Raw genomic sequence first — 22,918 nt, forward strand, 5'->3', positions numbered from 1 at the left:
AGCATTGATATGATTTGGGCCAATAGGCAATTAGCAAACGCATGACCTCCTCAAAACAGAGCATGCTTTAATTCAGAACTCCTAACAATAGCTCAGTCAAATCAAACCCAAGCTCCAATATACGCATCCCAAAAACACAAAGGGAAATACGACTATTTTGAAGCAACCGCAAACTTTAAAGCACAGTTTCAAGGGCGATTACTCATTTCCAATCTCATTTTTCTCAATGAGTGTGCATACTATAATCAAATGATTTATGAACCGAGATAACACACTCTTGTAGAGATATTCGGGCCACAACAGCTGTAGTAGTCGTCTGAGCAGCAGACCAGGCAGATGGTGCTTGGATTTAAGATTAGCTGAGTCATTTCTGCAACTAGAACTAAAACAAGAAACTTCACAGCCCTAATGGTGTGCAAAAACAGCATTTGGATTTCATCAGGCAGGGTTGGAGAATAAATGTGTTGCTTTATTTGCTACTGATGATGCAAACTTCAACAGAAGTCTGGACCACACTACTGAAACACATGAAGCACATCAGCGAGTCTGTGCGCATTGTCCTTTTACCTTAAAGTGACAGCCAGCTGAACTGGCTGTATGAAGGCCACAGAGCATATCTCATCCCAGGTTAGAGTCTCTGTATCAGGTCAGCGCAATTTGTTACGCCTTCACAAAGCAATTCGAATTATGAACTATGTGTCTTGGACTCAGTCAAGCATTTGAAGGTCAAGTTTTTTTTAATTCTGTACCAGCTGCCTCTGATATAGTGGGAGCAGATCAAATGTCACTGAATAAATGAAGCTAAGAAAAAGTATTTATGACTCCATCCTTTTTGACCCAACATTGTTTTTTTAGGGTGTAAGAGCTTGCTCGTATTACACGTTTCTGAAAGCAACTGAGGTTTTGGACAATGAATGAAAATGATAATGCAACCTTAACTTGCTATCTAAAGCTATTGGTTAATCATTTACCCCATCAGAATCATATATTTCCGCAAACACTGGTTCTAGCCAGACATGTTCAGCAGACTGTGGAGGGCACACAAGGTCAAATAGTAAACCGCAATGAGAGCTTAAATATTTAATACCCGAGACAAGATTCAGAAAAACACCGTTTATTTTTTGTACTTGTGGGCTTTACAGTGAGGTATTTGAGTGAACATTTTGAGGCTTATTTTCACTCTTTGCTTGGTTAAAGATAGCGGTGACCTAATTTCCTCTGTATCGCCTCATGAGCTTGCAAATGTGAACAAAGCTACTAATGTTCCTTGAAAAACCCCATTCTTGTATCAGCACACTCATCTGGCATGCTTTGATGCTTACAGTACTGGTATAAAAGAGGGATATTGACACAGCCTTAAGATCAAAGGACATGAATTGAATGTGTTGAATGGTTTACAAAACGACCAGCAGAGGGAGACATTTTATTAAAAGACTTGCATTTGGCCTAGGGCATTGCATAATTACAATAACACTGAATGATTCATTGGATGAATAGACTTAATTTATGCATACTGACATAATTGTGTCATATCGGATGTTAGCTGTAGAAAGCAGCAGCCACTTGGACCAGAAGCAAAGCTGAATATTTATATATAATTAAAAAATAATACAGTACGAATGAGAGGTCAAGAGTGTAAACGTTCTTGTGATGAGGATGCAGCCATTTTGTACCTCACAAAAGGATGCTTTGGATAAACTCTTGTATCTCTTTAATATCCAAAACAAATCTACCTTTAGCAACTACATTATTTTCTGAACATGCAAATCTGTGTGCATCTCCTTACTGCATATTTAAAATGGACAAACAATGAATACACTCCACTGCATAATTGCTGTGTGTTTTATACATCATTAACAGGGTGACTGATTCATTCTGACATGAACATGGACCCCTCCCACATGCTATGAACATATGCATGGACTCCTTACAGGGGCTAGAAAGAGACAAATGTTGGCTGGGGTACACAAGTAAAGGTTGGCATGGCAAACTGTCGTAGCCTACCCTTGTGTATGAGCACCGTCTGCTCACACATGCTTTTCAAGGGTCTGAATTGTGTCTCTCTGTCCTGCCATGTGACTGCCAAGTTCATATTTAGCAGTCGTCAAACAACAGACAGTGCATTGGTCCCTGTTGGGTCTTTTTCTTTGTTTCCCATAATGAACAAAGGCTCCTTTGGGAGATGTGCCAATCATAAACAGTGAGCTAATCCATCTTTCATCCTTCATCCAACATCCATAAAATACAATTTTAAATAATACAAAATAATAATAAAATATTCATCCAGTGTTCAAATGAGTTAATTTTCTCCTTCATGAAAGCTATATTTTAATTAGTCTTATGACGTTTATTCCTCCATATACAAACATTATAATTTGCATGATAGCCCTACATCGTTACACATCTAAATGTACGCACGTACAGTAGTTTAATGATCTCTGTTTTATAGGTCTATATTCTGGGATAGATAATACACCGTATCATTGTAAACATACGTGCTTGAAATCACATATAAACGGGTTGTAAAAGTAAGGAGGAGGAGCGTGTGGCAAATGTTGGTGGGCGTGGTTTGGATCACCTGTTTCAGGTGACGTTTCAATTTACCTGCAACTCTAAAAGAGTGAACCTTTAAAGTAAATTGGACCTGACGCGCTCTTTACAGCACAAATTGGGAAAGTCAGTCAGTAAAAAGTGTCAGTAAAGTCCGTGTGGCATTTCGCGAGTTGTATATTTACTCTGAGGATGAAGTCTGCACCTGTGTGATTCCTAAAACTTCGGGAGATCCGTGAAGTAGGAAGCTGGAGTGAAGTTAGACAAAAAAGTTGCACGTAAGTCATTAAACTTCCTTTTTAACCACATTGGTTTTAAGACAACAGATATAAGTTAGTTGAGAACATTATTTTATTAACGTTGAATAAAAATGTAAGTCGCTTATTTGGATAAAAGCGTTTGCCAAATATATGTCCAGTTAACACATTAATGTGAGACTAATTGAAAATGCACGCAAACATTCTTACTCAAAATCGTTTTAATAATTAAAGAACGTATTGTTGTACAAACGTAGGATACGTACGTCCACCTGATGTTAAGCACACGTGATTGATTGTGCGCAAGGGGTGTGTTTGTTTTGATTCTATAGCTACCTGTAATTGTTTTTGAAGACTTGAAATAGTTGTTGTCTGTGACAAGCATGCATGAAACACGGGCTGGGTGACAACACGAGGTTATTGGGTTACTCTGAGTCTTGCTTAATGTGATACTCCTCAGTGGCCATTGATTATTCCCGCAATAGGCTCGTGCGCGCAAAGTGTTTTGGGGGATTTATACATATTTCGGACGTACTGCACAGAAAATATGACGTCAGTCAGTCATACAAAAAGCTTTTCCTGTTTATTATACTGCCTATTCATTTAAGTCACTAGTAAGAAACATTGCAATGTACTTCATTCCTCTTTAGTTCTCTATTACAGACGTCTTTGACACCATACAGACTTTTCCTGCTTTATTCTTTGATAAATTGTTCATATCCCTACTGAAAAATCCAGCTAAAATCAGCATAAGATGGTGAGCTGGTTATAGCTGGTCTCCCAGCTTGGTTTTAGCTGGTGTAGCAAGCATGGTCTAGCTGTGTTTTGGTCACCTTTTAAGCTGGTCAGGATGGAAGACCAGCTGACCCAACAGCTTTGCCAGGCTGGAAGGACCAACTTAGACCAGCTACTGCCACCTTAAACCAGCTAAAACCAGCTACCAGCCTATGCTGGTCTTTGCTGGATTTTTCCGTAGGGATAGCTTACTTGGTACACTCTAAAAAAACAAACGGTGCTATATAGAACCAAAACTGTTGCTTTGGATCGTAATCATAGAAGAACCGTTTTTAGTGCCATATAGCACCGGTGAAGCACCAGTGAAGCACCTGTGTAGAACCATATAGGGGCCATATAGAACCACTATAGCACCAAATATGGTTCTACATAGCACTATATGGTTCTACACAAGTGCTTCACTGGTGCTTCACCGGTGCTATATGGCACTAAAAACGGTTCTTCTATGATTACGAGCAAAGAACCACTTTTGGTGCTATATAGCACAGTTTGTTTTTAGAGTGTAGAGTGTTGTAAGCAAAACAAAAGGTCAAAGGGTTCGATCCCAAGAACACACACAATGGCCGTTTCTCAATGTCAAGGATACTTCCTCGGCAGGACTAGTCATTACAAGTCACTTCCTTCAGAGGCTAGGCGAGGCTCCTCTTAAGCATTCGGAGAACACGTTAAATGGAACAGGCTTGCAAGTGCACGTCATTGCGTCAATGAAAGGTGTGCTTTCGGTGCTGCGCGCATAGGATTGTGGGTGATTTTCAGTGCGTGAAGGATACACATATGCATCCTTTCCTATACATGGGATATTTCTCGAACGAAGGACTCAGTCTTTGGCTGAAATTCCGAGGATCCTCGGCATTGGAACAGTCCTTCGACGGACGTCGATGACGTAGCATCCTCGAGGATCCTTCCTTGACATTGAGAAACGGCTAATGACAAAATGTGTAGCTTGCCACTTTAAATAAAATAATTTAATTTCCCACAATGCATTAGCATAACAATGCTGTTTACAGGGTACACATCTCTGAACTCTGTGGTTGTTTGCTCGTCTCACAATATTGTTGTGTTGACGTGAGAAATGTTATGCAATTTATATTTTAATGAAACATTTGCATGGCATTAAAGTGTACTCCTAATCATAAATTCCTGTTTATCCGAAGGTTTTTTGCGAATGTTTAATTCTTGAGCAATAGCAGTCTCTTTTTTGACATAGACATCATCATCTTATCTCAATCTGCAGGTGTCTTCCAATAATATAGCTTGTTAAAATGTATTCAATTATGTTTGTGCTAGCTTCCGTTCATTTTTCGAAATCTGAATTTTCAGTCACTTAAATGGTGCCAAACGAAGTGGCAAAGCTTTTACCAAACAGTTTTTAGACTTTCCCTCTTTTCTCCTCATTATAGACTTCTGCACATCCTTCTTTAGCCGGATTCCAGAGGTGATTTTATTTGAAGGGCACTGGTTAAAAATCAAGTGCACTGAAGTTAATGGCAAACGAGAGCTTTCTACTCTTTAAAAATGTCCTCTCCACAGGCCATTATGGTTGAAGGCAGGGTATAAATATACTCAACAAAACACACTTCTGTGCCAGAATGACACCACGCTGAGTTTAATGATGAATGGCGTCATGCTTCGGTAGTAATTGGCCATTCAGTCTAATGCTGCTCCTGGCTTTCATTGTTATTCTCTCTCTTCGCCGTTGTTACTGGCCAGTTTCGTTGCCGAAACTCCAGCTCTCCCCCTGGGCTGAGCTTTGTTTGAAAACCATGACTCAGATTTCACCAGCACTTGTAAAGACTGAATGAAAGTTTTGTTTTCCTGCGTGCACGGGTGACGAGAGCAAATAGGAACCAATATGAATTGCCTTTAGGTTTAGTTATTTTTAATTTTGTATAGTTTGTATCTTTTACATTTACGCATTTGGCAGCAGCTTTTATCCAAAGCAACTTGCAGTGCATTCAAGCTATAGATTTTTATCAGTATGTGATGTCTCTTTTATTTTAATTACAGTATGCATGCAACCTGGTCCCTAGCTGTCAATGGTGCAGTTCCCATTCACACCACCACATTTGTACCTAAAGAGTTCATAATTGTACCTCAGAAGGACAATATTAGTACTTCAAACATACACATTGGTACCAAATGCATACATATTGTACATATATACTGACCTTTTCAATGCCTACTCCCCTAGTTACAGCTTGCATCCGTTCCTCTTTCTTTTGAGAAAATGACCTTGCTTCAGGCCACAACAGGGATGTTTCAGACAGACATTGTAGCGTGTAAAACGTCTGTCCTTGAATGAATCCATCATATGGATGAGTCTCTGTTATTCTCCCCGAGCACAACACCTGTCAGGCATCTTTTAGCTGGGGAGTCATAGCCAAAAAACAATCAATTTTTGTCTCCAGCTACGAAGTGTTCATGTGGGGGAAACGGAATTCATCTTTTTAACAAGAGTGCTTGTTGGCGTGCTTGCCTGTGGCTATATGTTGCAATTTATGGCCGGCAAGCAAGTTCTACCTTTTGATATGATCACGAAACTACATCTTTTCTGTGAGATCGGTTTTGCTTTAAGCTTGGGAAGTCCGTGCAATTCCAAGAAGATGCTGTTTAGGAAATCTTACTGGCTTGCAAGTGCTGTGAATGGGATTAGAAGAAGCCTGAATTGGAATTGAAGGCTGATGCCATAATGACCTCACTGACATTCTAGTAGAGCGTTCAGCTTTATTAGGAGTGGGTGTGCGGTTGATTCAACTCGGGGTGAGGTTTAAGTTTAAATGACAATTGAAATAAAATGACTTGAAATGAAGTGGCTATTATGTTACTTCCAGAGGACCCGAGGTTGGTTTCCTTTACTTCTCGGATGCTGCTTTGCCCTTCACGTAGCACAGGGCCTGAGGAAAGAAGGGGGTCGGTTCATCTCCTGCTTTGTATGTAGTGGATAAGATCAGGTGTCCTGGCACTAGCATCTTCTATCCGGCTTCTAAGAAAGAACTGTTTGTTTGCGATTTCAGGCCTGTGGCACCAAAGAGACAATGAGTGCAGTCTCTGTAAGGATGGGGGAGACGGGTTTTGGGTTCAGGGAGAGCTAAGCACCGACGAGCGAGACCAGAAGAACGGTCCTTATCTCCTGACTTCGTGAGCATCCATCACCAGTAACGCAGATGTCGCTCAAACTGCCTCCGTGGGAAGGCACATACGGGAGTGGGCGGAACGCCGTCACCTTACCGGGAGACTGTGCATGCGCTTTAGATTAAAAATACATTTTCAAAGCTTGAGCCAACCAAGCGGAGCTATTTCAGTCTGTCGTAGTTTTGGTACTCCCACTGAGCAAATGGTGTTAAAATTGTGCCGTTTCTGTTCGTTAACACAAAACGGATTGGACTACTGTGTCATTTAATCCTTGTACTGTATGCATACAGTCCCTTTCACAGTCCAGTGATTTATAACTGAGAGTACATTTTCCTCAGAGGGTTTTTAGGCTGGTTCCAGGCAATTGTTATTTACATTTAGGCATTTAGAGGATGCTTTTACCCACACTGACTAACAACAGTGAGGAAAACATAAAAAGTGACTCTTTATGGAGGCAATAATGTGAGAGAGTTACAAAGTTTTGTACAATTTTAAACACAATATCTGGCGGAAAAGGAGAAGAGGAGATTTTTTTTAAAGGAATAGTCTTCTCATTTTCAATATTAAAATATGGTATTACCTTAACCAAGAACCGTTGACACATCCCTCCACCATCTGTGTGCGCGCACGCAAGCGCTGGAACGCGCTGCGACGCCTCGAGAGCATTTAGCTTAGCCCCATTCATTCAATGGTACCATTTAGAGATAAAGTTAGAAGTGACCAAACACATCAACGTTTTTCCTATTTAAGACGAGTAGTTATAAGAGCAAGTTTGGTGGTACAAAATAAAACGTAGCGCTTTTCTAAGCGGATTTAAAAGAGGAGCTACATTTTATGGCGTAATAGCACTTTTGGGAGTACTTCGACTCGGTGCAGTAACACCCTCCCTCTCCCATTATGAGAGTGAGAAGGGGAGCCGATTTTTCAGGCGAGTCGAAGTACTCCCAAAAGTGCTATTACGCCATAAAATATAGTTCCTCTTTTAAATCCGCTTAGAAAAGCGCTACGTTTTATTTTGTACCACCAAACTTACTCGTATAACTACTCGTCTTAAATAGGAAAAACGTTGATGTGTTTGGTCACTTCTAACTTTATCTCTAAATGGTACCATTGAATGAATGGGGCTAAGCTAAATGCTATCAAAGCGTCGCGGCGCGCTCCGGCGCTTGCGTGCGCGCACACAGATGATGGAGGGATGTATCAACAATTCTTAGTTAAGGTAATAACATTTTAATATTGAAAATGGGTAGACTATTCCTTTAATGGATCAATAAGCATTTAACATGTTCCTGTCAAGTTACCTGGAAAAGATAATGTATGGTTCGGAAGTTTGGAAGCAAGTAGGGTTAGCCCTATTAAAAAAACATGATGGTGAACATGAAGTGATCCTATTTTTTCAACCAAATAATAGGTTGTTATTGTTCGTGAACTAGGGGTGGGCAATTCTGATGCGTATCTCATCGGTAAAGTTGGTTTCATGATTAGTCATAAATCGCCATCACCTGCTTTCAAATGGAGCGCCATTTACTACACAAAGCTGTATTTCACAGAGAAGATTGCAAAATCACGTTCATAATCGTGGACAAATCGCCTCCGATCATGTATGTGATTTTGCCAAGCTTTTCTGTGAAATACATCTCTGTGTAGTAAATGCCGCTAAATCTGAAAGCAGGTGATCGCAATTTACTAATAATCATGAAACCGGCTTTACTGTTGAGACATCCATGAGAATTGCAGGCGATTTCTCGCCCACCCCTATCTCAAACCCTGTCACGTTTCAATTTAACAGTTAATGTTAGTGATATCCACTATATTCATTTGACATATTTCAGGTTTGGGGTTGATGAAAATGGCCTTACTGATTGGTGGTGCATAACGTTGCCTTTCCATAGCACATGACATTCGGACGCAAATGTTGGATTTCGCCCCCTAGTGGCAAATGTAGTGTAAGTTTGAAAATCATAAATCCGTTCCAACGCAAAGCCTTAATTTTACCAATATTCCCCATAGTGAGAAAAATAAATAAATGATTGCAAGTGAATGAAACTGTATACATCTATATGACAAAAGATCGCCAATATGTTGAAGAGAACAAATGTCGACAAGATTAAACATAATAACACATAAATATTTAGGGATGCGGCAATAAATGTTGATATAGCCTAATAATACCTGGTTGATAACGATTCTGAATTACACAACCGATATTATGCACAGCTATTTTATGCACTACGGCTTTTGATCAGTAAGTCCTTATCAATCTGAAATCACTGTTAGTTTAAGTCGTTTAAAACATGCATTTGAAAACGCAACACTTGCCACACATAATCATTATATGTATTCTTTATTATCATGAAAATACCTGAAAAGGTTTGAAGAACAGTGATATAACTATATGCTTAAGCCATTTCCTGGAGCTGCGTGTGTAATGGTTCTTCTTCTGTGGCATATATTGAGTTTCTGCCCAAGAGCGCCCTCTGGCTTTTGGATGTAGCTGCATTTCACAGTAATTCATTGAGAAGCATAGCAAGCATCATTGGCCAATTTATTGGTACACAGACTACACACCAAAGAAAATGTAAAATTGAGAATTGGATAATTAGTGCTCTTTAAAAGATTTAAGTGTTGCTGATAAAGTTAAACAAAAGATTTATAATTTGTACCTCACACACAGTGTTTTCATTGGAATACAGTTAAATACGACCCTTTCCTGTCAGCAGGTGGCATGTAGTTTAGTCGCCCAAGTTTGTTTTTTTTAACGCATCCAAAAGCTCGTATCGAATCCATAAATGTTGCCATTTGTCATGTACAGTGAATAAGCAGCATAAGACAAAAAACTGTGAAAAAATTGGAAATACTGTCTCACTTCATGGTTTGTTTTTTGGGCAAACTTAGTTTACTTTTGTAATGTTGATCTATGAATTTAATTGGTGTTTTTTTCTATAAAGCTTTTTAGTGACCATTTCACCGATGTGATTGATTAGAGTCATTAGACACGCTATTAAACTCATTTTTTTGTCCTCCACCTCGAATTAATCAATAAAGTGGGCAGCAGTTGGAGATTAGACATTTTTTGCTTGGCAGTGTGTGAGATGAGATGCAGCACATCGCCAGAGATTCACAGACCCAGTCTCTGTTTACAACTTCTGATGAAAACGGCAACCGTCTGAGCTTTTAAGGTGTTAACCTTTTTTGGCTGGTCTGAATAAATTGTCAATGGGTGCCACAAAGGGTAACGCCACCTTCGTTTCCCATGGGGTTTATTCCATGCCAGAAGGACGAGTTTGGTTTTGTTTCCTGTTAAGAAAGAGAAACCGTGTTCTCTTCATTTTCCTGGAGGGTGTTTTCTTCCTGTTCTGAGGTGGCATGTGATCTTGAAAGATGACTGGGACAGGCCTATAAAACCTGAATGAGGAGCCGAGAGCAATTTGAGCTTCAGTGATATATTAAATGCATCATTACATTTCATTTCGCTTCCACATGTGGACTCCCTGCATCACCTTATTCCTAAACGGAAGCCTTTTATTCCCTATCGCAGGGAGTAGTTTGCATGTTTATTCAGCTTAGGCTCATTTAAATGTGTGCCGTGTTATGTAAAGGTCTCAGATGCACCTGCCTCGCCTGTTTCTGGCCAAACCTCTGACACTGAATGGGATGACTAAGCATAAGACGGCTGTAATGCAATCTGTCATTTAAATCTTTGCATTTCTTGTGATGTTTTCTGATTCTGGTGTCTACACTCTCCTAAAGGATTATTAGGAACACCTGTTCAATTTCTCATTAATGCAATTATCTAATCAATCAATCACATGGCAGTTGCTTCAATGCATTTAGGGGTATGGTCCTGCTCAAGACAATCTCCTGAACTCCAAATTGAATGTCAGAATAAGAAAGAAAGGGGATTTAAGCAATTTGAGCGTGGCATGGTTGTTGGTGCCAGACGGGCCGGTCTGAGTATTTCACAATCTGCTCAGTTACTGGGATTTTCACGCACAATCATTTCTAGGGTTTACAAAGAATGGTGTGAAAAGGGAAAAACATCCAGTATGTGGCAGTCCTGTGGGCAAAAATGTCTTGTTGATGATAGAGGTCAGAGGAGAATGGGCCGACTGATTCAAGCTGATAGAAGAGCAACTTTGACTGAAATAAGCACTCGTTACAACCGAGGTATGCAGCAAAGCATTTGTGAAGCCTCAAAACGCACAACCTTGAGGCGGATGGGCTACAACAGCAGAAGACCCCACCCGGTACCACTCATCTCCACTACAAATAGGAAAAAGAGGCTACAATTTGCACAAGCTCACCAAAAATGGACAGTTGAAGACTGGAAAAATGTTGCCTGGTCTGATGAATCTCGATTTCTGTTGAGACATTCAGATGGTTTAGTCGGAATTTGGCGTAAACCGAATGATAACATGGATCCATCATGCCTTGTTACCACTGTGCAGGCTGGTGGTGGTGGTGTAATGGTGTGGGGGATGTTTTCTTGGCACACTTTAGGCCCCTTAGTTCCAATTGGGCATCGTTTAAACCTGAGCATTGTTTCTGACCATGACCATCCCTTTATGACCACCATGTACCCATCCTCTGATGGCTACTTCCAGCAGGATAATGCACCATGTCACAAAGCTCGAATAATTTCTAATTGGTTTCTTGAACATGTCAGTGAGTTCACTGTACTAAAATGGCCCCCACAGTCACCAGATCTCAACCCAATAGAGCATCTTTGGGATGTGGTGGAACGGGAGCTTTGTGCCCTGGATGTGCATCCCACAAATCTCCATCAACTGCAAGATGCTATCCTATCAATATGGGCCAACATTTCTAAAGGATGCTTTCAGCAACTTGTTTAATCAATGCCACGTAGAATTAAGGCAGTTCTGATGGCGAAAGGGGGTCAAACACAGTATTAGTATGGTGTTCCTAATAATCCTTTAGGTGAGTGTATATTAATTTCTCTATGAATTTCTCGAAGATCGTCTGTCAGTGTTACATGCGTGCAGAGTCTATGATTAAGTGACATGATTGATACCAATGTAGCAGTCACTTAATCGTAGACTCGACATGATCAAGAACTTGTTCCTCCATACAGAGCTGTTCAGTCATGTTAGTTTGTAAGCCATCCCAGAGAGCGAGTTCACCTTAGGTTTCCCTTGGGAATTTTCAGTGGATTTGTAGAATTTTTTTTGAGGTCTGTGGTTAACATTTATGGATTTGCTCCACAGAATGGATTGTATTATGTACCTTGTAATGCACTGCAAGTTGTATTTGATAAAAGCTGCTGCCAAATGCATAAAATATAAAATGTGAAAAATGTGTTTTGCTATATTACTACAAAAGTTTTGTCATTTGTAAAGTATGTACTGTAAACTCTCATTTTTGCACGGGTCTTTGCTTAATTTAGTGTATTAGAGCAGCATGAATTGTGAGATAGACTTATCATGGGTTGGATGTTGGCCAGTTGGATGCCAATTCGGAGCTGGAAGATAAAATCAGCAACCGAGCAACTGGCTAAAAATATGTGACCCTGCCTGTGGAATCCAGGCTAAAAAATATAATTTTATCAGAATTTGATGAAAGTTTGTTTCACATTGAGCTTGCATTGTTTTTAAATCTTTGACGTGGCAATATGAAAGATAGAAAGTTTTTTTCCACATAATTTAAGATGATATTGAAATCTGTGTCCCTTACCTTCTGCCATGTAGTATTGAGTAAACTATGATCATGTAACGTATCAATGTCTTGTTTTTTTCTAACTTAAGGCCAAAGCTGAAGCTCTGTTGGGTATCAGACTTACGAAAAACATCTCCATAAATGGAAGCTCTTGGTTTTGTGAAGAAACAGTACAGTATGATATGTACCGTAACTTTAGCTGCCCTTTTGTCAGGGCTGAGATGTATATATGCCCACTGGGCAGAAATTATGAGAAGGTGAAATCAGATTCTTAATGTCCTACTTGCACTCTTTGTGTGACGCCACACCTGTTGACATTGAGAGGTTGTCAACCCAAAACACCTGCCAGACGTGCCACAAAATCACCAGTGAGATGAGAAGTGGCCTGCAGCCTCCTGTAACTTTAAAAGGTTAGGAACAGTGAATGGATTGCTCCTTAGACATGATCAACACCTCTGCAGGTTAAGAAAAGCAATAACCCTGCCCTCGATTTTCAACCTGACTGCTTTGAGACTCAGTCCAGTAGTTTAATGGCCTTTGCGCGGGCGAAACCCTGAGAAATGACTGTCATTTTGGGAGCTTGAAGCCGATGTGTACCTGTGGTGGAAGCCGTTGAGGTAGATTGCAAGGTTGCAAGGAAATATGCCCGTCTAACAGTCGAGTTATGGTGGTTGGGTTAAAGGTTTGAAAGCAAGTGATCGTGCAAGGCAGGCCCATTGATGAATACGGATGTAGTCCATTCTGTTATTTCAGACTGAGACGGGCACTTTAAGCTTTTCTCAAGCTTTACGATAGTCGTTTTTTTTTTTCAAAAGGTCAAAAGTGAGGTTAGTCCTCAGCAAGCATCACTCTTGATTGACAGCCGCCATGGCCTGGCATGGCTGACCTTGCTCTGCCAGGCGGATTATAACTGAGTGAAATCTATTTGGCTTTTTTCTCTGCCAGGGTTGGGGTGGCAGCCTCGTAACTCCTACGGGTAACGGGCATAAAACTGATTTATGGTTTTTGATAGCTGAAGCTTTACCCCAGAGCACAGGAGCCTTTTCTCAATGTCTGACATTTTGAATCACTTTATCATGCCAAGAAACTTACAGCTTTTCTGACCAGATACTGCAGTAATGGGCTGCTTTAAACTGTGAATGATTTATTGATCTTCTTTTGAGTTAGAAGTATTAAAGGGGTAAACTGAATGACTTTGAACCTTACAGTGAATGAGCTTGTGTTACATGTCGTGTGATCTGCCTTTTTACAACCTAACTAAGAAGAAATAAAGGGACTTAAAGGGATAGTTCACCCAAAAATTAAAAATCTGTAATTTTCTCATCCTCATGTTGTTCTAAACCTGTATGAATTTCTTTTTTCTGATAAACACACTGCTTATTGTAACCATACTTGACTCCATAGTAGGAAAAACAAAAACGATGGAATTCAATGGGAACCATCGATTGTGTGCTTGCCATCATTTATCAAAATATCTTGAATCAACATTTATCACAATACTTTCATAATATTTGTTTTCCTACTATGGAAGTCAATGGGTACCATAAGCTGTGTGCTTACCATCATGTATCAAAATATCTTCTTGTGTGTTCATCAAAATAAAATTAAATTCATACAGGTTTAGAAAAACATTACATTTCTCTAGTTTATTTCTGATAACAAGGGAAATAAAATACAAGTAAATTACCTTTGTTCAATATCACATCTAACGCGTGTCAGCTACTACACTAAGCTAACGTTACTGTGTAAAATGAATGTATTAGCTACAGATCCTTAAATTCTTGCCTAACTGCCAAACCTCTCTGCACAGTTGTTATCCATGCTCGTTGCCTCCCCTCGTCTTGGCCAGGGCTGTCACGATTGTGAAATTTGACTGACGGTTAATTGTGTAATAAATTGTGGCGATTAATTGCCTGTTTTAGGGCTTTGACATTTAATCTCATGCTTTTTTGTTTGTTCGTGAAATAATTTTGACACATTGTTGTGATTATAAAATGTTAATCTTTTGCAAGGTTTACCTAGCAGTAAATATTAAGACACATAACACATAATCTTATGTCACGTTTATACAGGCACTGCAGCTCCCCCTTGTGTTTTTAGAGAGATGTGCAATCATTGCGGTGATCTGAAATAATCGTGATGAGACGATTATTTAATCATTGTGACAGCCCTAGTCTTGACAAACCAAATCACTTTATTATCGACAAAGGTATTTGTTTCAGAGATCTGGGTGTGTTTCCCAAAAACATTGTTAGCTAACTATGGTTGTTGTTGTTACCATTGAACTCTATTGGTAACGAAAGAACTTGAGACCATAGTTGCTTTTTGGAAGCGCACCCCAGTTTAACCACTAGCCAGACCGACGTTTCACTACGGTTTAGGCGTGTAACTGCGACAACGCAATCGAATCCGATTTTTTTTGTGAGCCAGAAAACTAAAATCCTTTTAGTTTCGTGTGTACAGCCAATCAGTATATTTAACGCTGATTATTGACCCAGGGGCAACCTTCCGATCTCTCTCTGATGAAGCCAATACAGAAATGACTTAAATGCAATTCATCGACTGGCCACTAGAGGCAGGCTCCAAAAGAGTCAATCCCCATAGAACCCCATGTTGAAATGCCCAACTTTACAGTAAAAATAATATATTTACAGCCTGGTATCTCTATAGCGAATTTTGCCCTTAATGACAACTGTGAGGGGGTGAATTTTTTTTGCAACTCATCCGTTTAAATGATATTAAGCCTTAAAGTTCAGCATAATTAAGGGCGTGGCCACTTGAGTGACGGGTGAACTGCCACTGCTGTCACTACCGTTGAGCAAGGCGGATGTGGTTTTAGCAACCAGCAACCTCAGCTTCACCCACGCCCGCCTCTTTACCCATTTTCGGTTATCCGCGAGCAGTGTTGGGGTAACGTGTTACAAGTAACGCGCATTACGTAATATTACTTTTATGAAGTAACGAGTAAAGTAATGCATTACTTTATAAAGTTACTTTTTAAAAAAAGTAATGCGAGTTACTTTTCAGAGCTTGACATTTTTGGCGATCATAGAAACACCTGCCATGCCCGAAAAAGATCAAGCCTCAGCCAAGTAAGAAAAAGTAACTTAAAAGTAACGTAAGCAGTACTTTCCATGAAAACTAAGTAACGCAATTAGTTACTTTTTTGGGGAGTAACTTGGTATTATAATGCATTACTTTTAAAAGTAACTTTTCCCAACACTGCCGCGAGTGATGCTTGGTGACATGATGCTAAGATGGCGACAACAAGCTCCGCCAATATTGGCTTTAAATAGCTCTTCACAGATCTATGGGTGACGTCACAGACACTACGTTCATATTTTTTACAGTCTGTTATTGATACGATATCGTCATCACCCCATGTCTTGTCCTGAGTCAGACACCGCTAAAACTTTTTTAAATCCACCGTAATTGATTTGTTTTATAGTTTAAAAACATAGTAAAAAAGATAAAGATACGAGCACCCAAACACCCCTCTCCTTTCTGGAAACAGGGTTGGATAACTTTAGGTTTTTGCTACCCATTTATGTTTTGGATCTTTTTTGATTCAGATATGCATGTTTCATAAGGAAGGCATTATAAATAAGAGTTTTGACACTGCATCATGCTGTGTTTGAGCTTAACGAACAAGCCTCGCTTTATGCTCTCATAAACAGGTGGTACTCGGTGATGCCAGGATGTTGGGAACGACGTCACTCAAAGCCAGTCACCATGGAAACACCAGAATTGCCCCTAGAGGAAGTGATGAAGATGGGGAAGAGAGGCAAACGTGTGTTGTTGATATGAACCCCCAAATCGGTCTGCACCCACAGTCCTGCTTCCGAGACAGAAACTCCCAACTACAAGATGATTTAAAAGACATCTTTAATGACTGGTCATCCATTGGAGACTTAAGCCAAGATGTTTCCTTTTACCATGATGGCTGTGCTAAGTGAGTATGAAGTATACATGGAAGCCAGTCTATGTCACGTAAATATATCCAAATCCTTTATGTGGTTCTCATCAGATTGGAGAGGAGATGGATGCTATGGTATGAGTTCATGAAAGAACATTCCTGCTTGGATGACTGGCTTCGATCAGCTGAAAAAATAGCAGCATCCCCTAACTCCAGTCATGTGCTTTATGATGTAGCAAAAGAGGAGTTACAGAAGTATGAGGTAATGTCTCATTTTTATATTTGCAATTACATTTAACGAAAAAAAAGCTAAGTTTTATCTTTAGTACATGTATGAAACAACATGAGAGTAAAAAATTACAGGATTTTCAATTTTCGGTGAATGATTTCTTTAAATCTGTTGCTGTATTGCATAAGATACGAGCCAGGCCATGGATGATTAGTCATGTATACAGGTGTCTGTTACTTGGTGGATGGTGGCCAGCATTTTGACTTGTCTACAATGAAAGTGTAATCAACAACACATAGACACACTTACACGAGTGCAGACAGCGCATTTACTCACACTGTCTGTAAGCCCGGGACCCGCGCCAGTGAAGATAAATGACACCAAATGGTCGTCAAACTCCTTGGCTCTCCTCCTAAGCCCAGTCCCACTCGGTTAACTGCAGGAACTCATTTGCGCCTCCTTCTGTCTCAGCTCCTCACATAGATTTCTTAAAATAACTCCATTTAAAGACCAGCAGGATGAATTTATTATCTGAAGTTTATTTTAACCTCTTTCTAGTTAAACTGATGAAAGCTTAAAGGCCATGTGTGTTTTGTTCCCATCCTAGAGCCTTCGAACTGAAGCCAGGATACGTCTGTCCCAGCTGGATGGCCTGAGCCAGAAGAGCCGAACTTTGGTTGGCCTGTTTAGGGGTGCTATGGGTGCACGATTGGTGGAGATGACCAAGGATTGTGGACAGCGCTGGGACCAGCTTAGCAACATAGTGGACACTGTCTGTCGGCGGTTGAAGGTAAAGTAATCCCTTTATGTCAAATGCCATAAAAATGAATGGCCGAACTTTAAAAGATGATTTAAGAATAAATGTATGAGACATTGTGAGGTGGTTTCCCAAATAGGGATTAGCTTATTCATTTATTAAAATCTACGCCGTAGGTTATCCGTAGCCTCTGCGTAGCCTGACGTGCACCTCGCCAAATTTTTTACAGCGCCAGTTCCATGCAGATCGCAAGCACTGTGATTGTTACACTGGAACCCCTCCCATCAGGTAGAAAACTGTCATAGGTAATTCCATTTGACGACAATGCAAAAGTATAAATGAAAACCAACATGCAACCTACGCTGTCGTGGTTACGCCGTAGGACCTACGCACAACTATAATGAGCCCTTAACATTTAAGTTAGTCTGGGACTAGGCTTAAGCCCTGCCTGGGAAACCGCTCCTGTGTGTTCGTGTTTCAAGAATACATTGTCCATCATTGGTTGAGACTAAAGCCTGGGATACACTGCAAATTTTGATAACAATGTCTTGTCCATGAATAACCATGTATACATGAACCGGTGAATCGGATAACGGTGACTTCATGCCCATGTTAATTCAGTCTATAGGCATGGACGAGTGTATAGACCCCTTCACGGTTCACGTCACAGGCTGTTCCCACTGCGCATTTCGGGGTCAGAAAAGTCATTACAGCTGATTGAGTTGCGTATTATTCGGTATCGTCAAATATGCCTACTTACGTCGTGGGCTGTGAAAATCGCACAAGGTCTTCCGTTAAGTTTTCGCGATTCATGCAGAATCTCAAAAACAAAAAAATACAACATCTGCGTCTGCAAGCAATTAACGTGCAGACTGGGACAATGCAAAGATCAAAGAGGCTTGTGTTTGTAGTGCTCACTTCATTTGAGGTAAGTCATCATTTTTCAGCACTGTTAGATTAAATTATAAAGCCTAATTTGGATGAACAGTTCGACCCCGTGCTGCGCGCGCACCCGATAATCATTCAATGTTTACAAACCTTGAAGGGGTCTATTCTGAACAACAATGGTGGTTTACAGGACTGCGTTTGTGCTGCTAAAGATACTGAGTGTATTAACACTTCCACTCGAACAAAGTTTATAAAATAATGGCTTTTTAGAGTCCAGGGTCACTTGTAGTAATCCACGTACCTCATTACCCTCTTGTGACACCATTGTATATATCAGTGGTTCCCAAACTTTTTCAGCGTGTGGCCCCCCTTGTGTACAGTGCATTCCTTTGCGGCCCCCCAAAGAAAATTTGTGACAAAAAACTGTTGTAAAACTCAACATTTTAATAAAAAAAAAACATTAAATTATACAAAAAAAGTACTGCTTTTGGTTAGTAGCCTTTTTTTTAGGTTTAATTACACAATTCATGATAAATTAATGTATTTCATAAAATGTCATAAAACTGGTGCCCCCCTGGCACCATCTTGTGGCCCCCAGTTTGAAAACCACTGGTATATTTCACTCTGTGCGCAGGCTTGTAGTGCTTCTTTACAAGGTAGCATCGCCATCTACTGGCCTTTTTTTGCCAATTTTCTTTGTACAGCATCGTCGTGTGTATGTGAAAGTTTTCATAAACACAAAGAAAAACATTTCAGTTTTTCACTACAGCGTTGTCGTTTTAATAAAGCCTAAAGCTAGAAGTATAATCCCGTTTTTTCGCATACGTGAGGGTCTGCATACATTTGGTCATCAGATTACTATGCGTGCATTGTACGTGCATCGCAGGATTTCTGTAACCGCTCATACTTTGTACGTAGGTTGCGCATGCACGTACATGTAAATGGAGCCCAGGAGATGCATTGCATATTGCAATAGTGCATTTAACCATGCACGTACGTTCACGTACACGTAAAAAAACACACTATACTAGGCCTTGTGTCAGGGTCATTCAGGTGAATCAAACCAAGCCATTTTGCAGATGATGCCACAGTGTTCGCCAAATCAATTTACAAATGGCTTGCTGGTAGGGATGCAAGATATGCGAATAACTTGCTTAAAATACGATACGTTATACAATAATGCTTTGTAAAATTAATCATATGTTTCACAATCTTTTTTGGAAAAGATAGCAACACTCTTGGTGTCTCTCTGCGGTCTAAATCGACCCAAAACCTGAAGTATCAAAATCATTCAATTAATGCACACCATTGCTAAATAAGCACATTATGATATGCACATTTGTGATATTTTCGATATATCTAGCTTCCCTACCTCTTGTTTTCTATTTAAATAAGAGAGGAGACAGCATTTAACCTTTAATATTACACACTTCAGCTTTAACGTCATCCTTCAAAACGTAATACTATAGTGCTAAAAACAACATATGAAACACACACAAAAGACTAAATTCACTACCGCAGTGCGCATAAGTCTCTCTTAAGTCTCATCCCTTTCCTCTCGGTTTTAATCCCATTAACTCTTTATCCAAACAGGCTTCTCCTCTTCCTGTGTTCAGCTTACATAATTCTGCCCCATCAGTCGCAGTGACCCCTGCACACCATTTGTCTATGCTTGTCTGCCCCTTTCTATGGGGTTCAATGTCATTAACAACACGATGTCAACTTCTGTTTTGCACTTTGACGTCCTTGTTGTAATTTTGATGTGGCTTGCGGTCACTCTCTGCCTGTACTAAAAACAGCATCAGGTTGTATACGGTCAGATAGATTCATGCTGTGTGTGTGTGTATTGTTGCAGCATTTTGTGCATCAGCGGGAGGATTTTGAGAGGCAGAGGGAAGAGATGGCTGTGTGGCTGACTGATATGGACCTCCGGTTAACTGAAGTAGAGCACTTCTCGGGCAAAGATACCTGCTCTAAGATGCACCAGCTTCAGGTACTTTTACTCTCAAGAAAACGTAGATCTACAGTATAAGAAATGTTATTGTTTTGAAGTGGCATAAATATGTTCCTAGAGGTGAATCACAGGCTATTGTCCTTGGGATAAGTGTATTGTAAATTAATAAAATGTCAGCACAATAAAAAATATGCAAGTTATGTTTCTTATTACTTCCCCTTACTTACTTTGAGTAAATCTCACAAACATATCCAAGGTCACATTTCACTACCAAATCAAATCATTCACGCAACCAAATTTTTGCATCAAGAGTTTATTTTCATGGCATTATTTAAACACACACGCTCGCGCGCGCGCACGCAGGCACACACACATTAATACACATCATGTACAATAGCGGCCAACTCTAAACACACCAATGCAACACAAAAATCAAGAGCGAAGTTGGTAGATATTCAAAGCTGGTCATCACTTCTGGGCACCATTTAATGTGCATATGTGTGTTTTTCCTTTAGGGATTTCAGGAAGCAGTTGGGGAGAGCGCAGGCCGACTAAATGATTTGCTTCAGCGCGGAGAAGAGCTGATCCAAAGAAGCGAGCCGGCCGATGCCCAGGCCATCGAGAACCAGCTTCAGGAACTTCTACTCCACTGTACCCGCGTCTTTCAGGGCCTGGGCCACCTACATACACGCCTGCTCAGCATGAGACTGGTACATATTCATGCACAATGAGATTTTCCATGTTTGGTCGAGGTGTGAAGAAAGTTTTAAGTGTAATACACTTTTTTTGAACTTTTGAAATAATTGGCTTTTAGAAATGAAGTCACGATTCGTTTTATTTGATACTTTTTCACCCAGAATGTTGTTCAACCAAGCGTATGACTGATTGTCTTTCTACAGTAGCTGTAAACCACTGCAGTGGAAGTTATTAGATCTGCAAACCAATTTTTATGGTCAATCTTTCATAGATCTTTATTATTACACACCATATGCACAATTGGCTTAGAAACCTTAGGAGCTCTCTCTCTCTCTCTGAAATCCCTTGGTATACTGCAAAACTGTACATTTTCTGTACCCTAAGATTCTGTTTTGTACCTTTACAGAAAATATAGTACAATGCTGTACATTACTGAACCATAAGGACCTATTGTGTGCCTTTTTTAAAGGTACTGTTAAACTTTTTTGCACTCCTAACATTAAACTGGTACAAAATTGGTCCTTAAAGGAGCATTTTACCCGTGGAAACATTCATCTTAATTAAAAGTGGATCATATTTATAGTCGAAATGTAACATAAATTTAGAATTTGGTGCCTGTTTGACCGAGAAAAGGAGTGTTTGTAGTCTCACCCCCTCTGCAAAGATAGAGGACTTCCTTCTTTCAATGATGCAAAATGATGATTTTTACATCATTGAAAGAAGGAAGTGCAACACTGAAATCCATATTTCTCCCGTCACAGGGGAAACAGAGGGAATGATGCATGACCATTCAAAAACATGACTGGGTTTCTAACTATACAAAGCTTAATGCAAATGGGAGAAGTGTCCCTTTAAAGGTGCACTATAGGTCCTTAGGGTATATTATAAAACGGGCAATTCTTCATTCTGATTGGTTGAAACGCGTTCTAAGCCGTAATAAAATACCCGTGGTTCAGACCGCATTACAGGAGTATCACTGCGCCAATGTTGCTGCGTACTGATTTATGAAAATAAACACCACACTCTTTAATCATATTTTTAATTTGTACACAATTGCACAATTATGGCGATATCCAGATAAATGTCAATAAATATTTTTGAGTCATCTAATCAATAAAGAGAAAACGCTCCCTGAGGAGTTTCTACCTCCAAATTCATATTTCCGCTATCCACGATCTTACCCAACTTAAACGCTGACGCATTCACTCAACACTAAAGACAGCGTGTTTTGATCAGGCTCTGAATCTGATCTCTTACAAAAGTTATTCACATAAATGGAATTATCTTTTAGCTAAAAAATCTGAGAGGTGATGAGAGAACAAATGAAGGTAGGATGAAACAACTTTTTTTTTTTTTTTGAAAGTGGATGGTCTGTTCTTTCATTTGATGTTTTATGTTTATTTAAAGAAGAACATTTTTCTGTAAGGCATTAAAACTTGGTGGCAACTTAAAAAAAACACTGACGGGGAAAGAGTTAAAGTTAAGCATGCTTCCACGCATATTTGATTATCACGTCAACAGTTGCACAATATAAATATTAATGTATTAATTAGATGAATGTTGCTGCGTCTGTGTTGGTTGGGAACTGCGCTCTGTTTCAGTCACATTTAATTCTGAGGAACTACTTTGTTTGGCGGAAGAGTAATATTTGTACTAATATAATTACAACTTATTTGTGTTTTATTTTATGAAATCCCGCTAACACTATGCATATGAAGTACCGTTTTATAAAAGCAATAAGCCCCGCAAAGCAGTGGGGTTACAGTGCATTTTATAACAGCTACTCCACTTCACGTCGTGCCTAACAACGCCCCTTAGCTGTTATAAAATGCACTGGTAACCCACTGCTTCTTGGGGCTTATTGCTTTAATATTATACCCCAACAAGTACAATTTCAATGTGTTGTATACCTATAAACGGTACAAAAATGAAATGATTTTTTCTGACAGTGTAGCTTCATATTTTTAGTTTGATAATTTAATTTGTGGCATCTCAAGTTCAGATTTGGGCACTAGGGCTGTTGCATTTTTTAGGAAATAATTATCCCAAGGGAAAGCTAGTCAAGCATCCG

The 22,918-nt window shown here is 39.8% G+C and overlaps 1 protein-coding gene across 1 annotated transcript in view; it reads left to right on the forward strand.

Annotated features, from left to right (window-relative positions):
* Window positions 1-2,543: 2,543 nt before the first annotated feature.
* The window catches only part of LOC129438141 (nesprin-1), a 33,452-nt gene continuing 13,077 nt past the window's right edge, over window positions 2,544-22,918 (forward strand). The window contains exons 1-6 of the mRNA XM_055196726.2: window positions 2,544-2,828; window positions 16,085-16,359; window positions 16,435-16,585; window positions 17,160-17,342; window positions 20,053-20,190; window positions 20,667-20,861. Coding sequence (XP_055052701.2) covers window positions 16,106-16,359; window positions 16,435-16,585; window positions 17,160-17,342; window positions 20,053-20,190; window positions 20,667-20,861 — 921 coding nt within the window. The 5' untranslated portion in view covers window positions 2,544-2,828; window positions 16,085-16,105. The remainder of the gene's footprint in view (window positions 2,829-16,084; window positions 16,360-16,434; window positions 16,586-17,159; window positions 17,343-20,052; window positions 20,191-20,666; window positions 20,862-22,918) is intronic.

This window comes from Misgurnus anguillicaudatus, chromosome 24 (genome assembly GCF_027580225.2).
Source record: "Misgurnus anguillicaudatus chromosome 24, ASM2758022v2, whole genome shotgun sequence".
Lineage (NCBI taxonomy): Eukaryota > Metazoa > Chordata > Actinopteri > Cypriniformes > Cobitidae > Misgurnus > Misgurnus anguillicaudatus.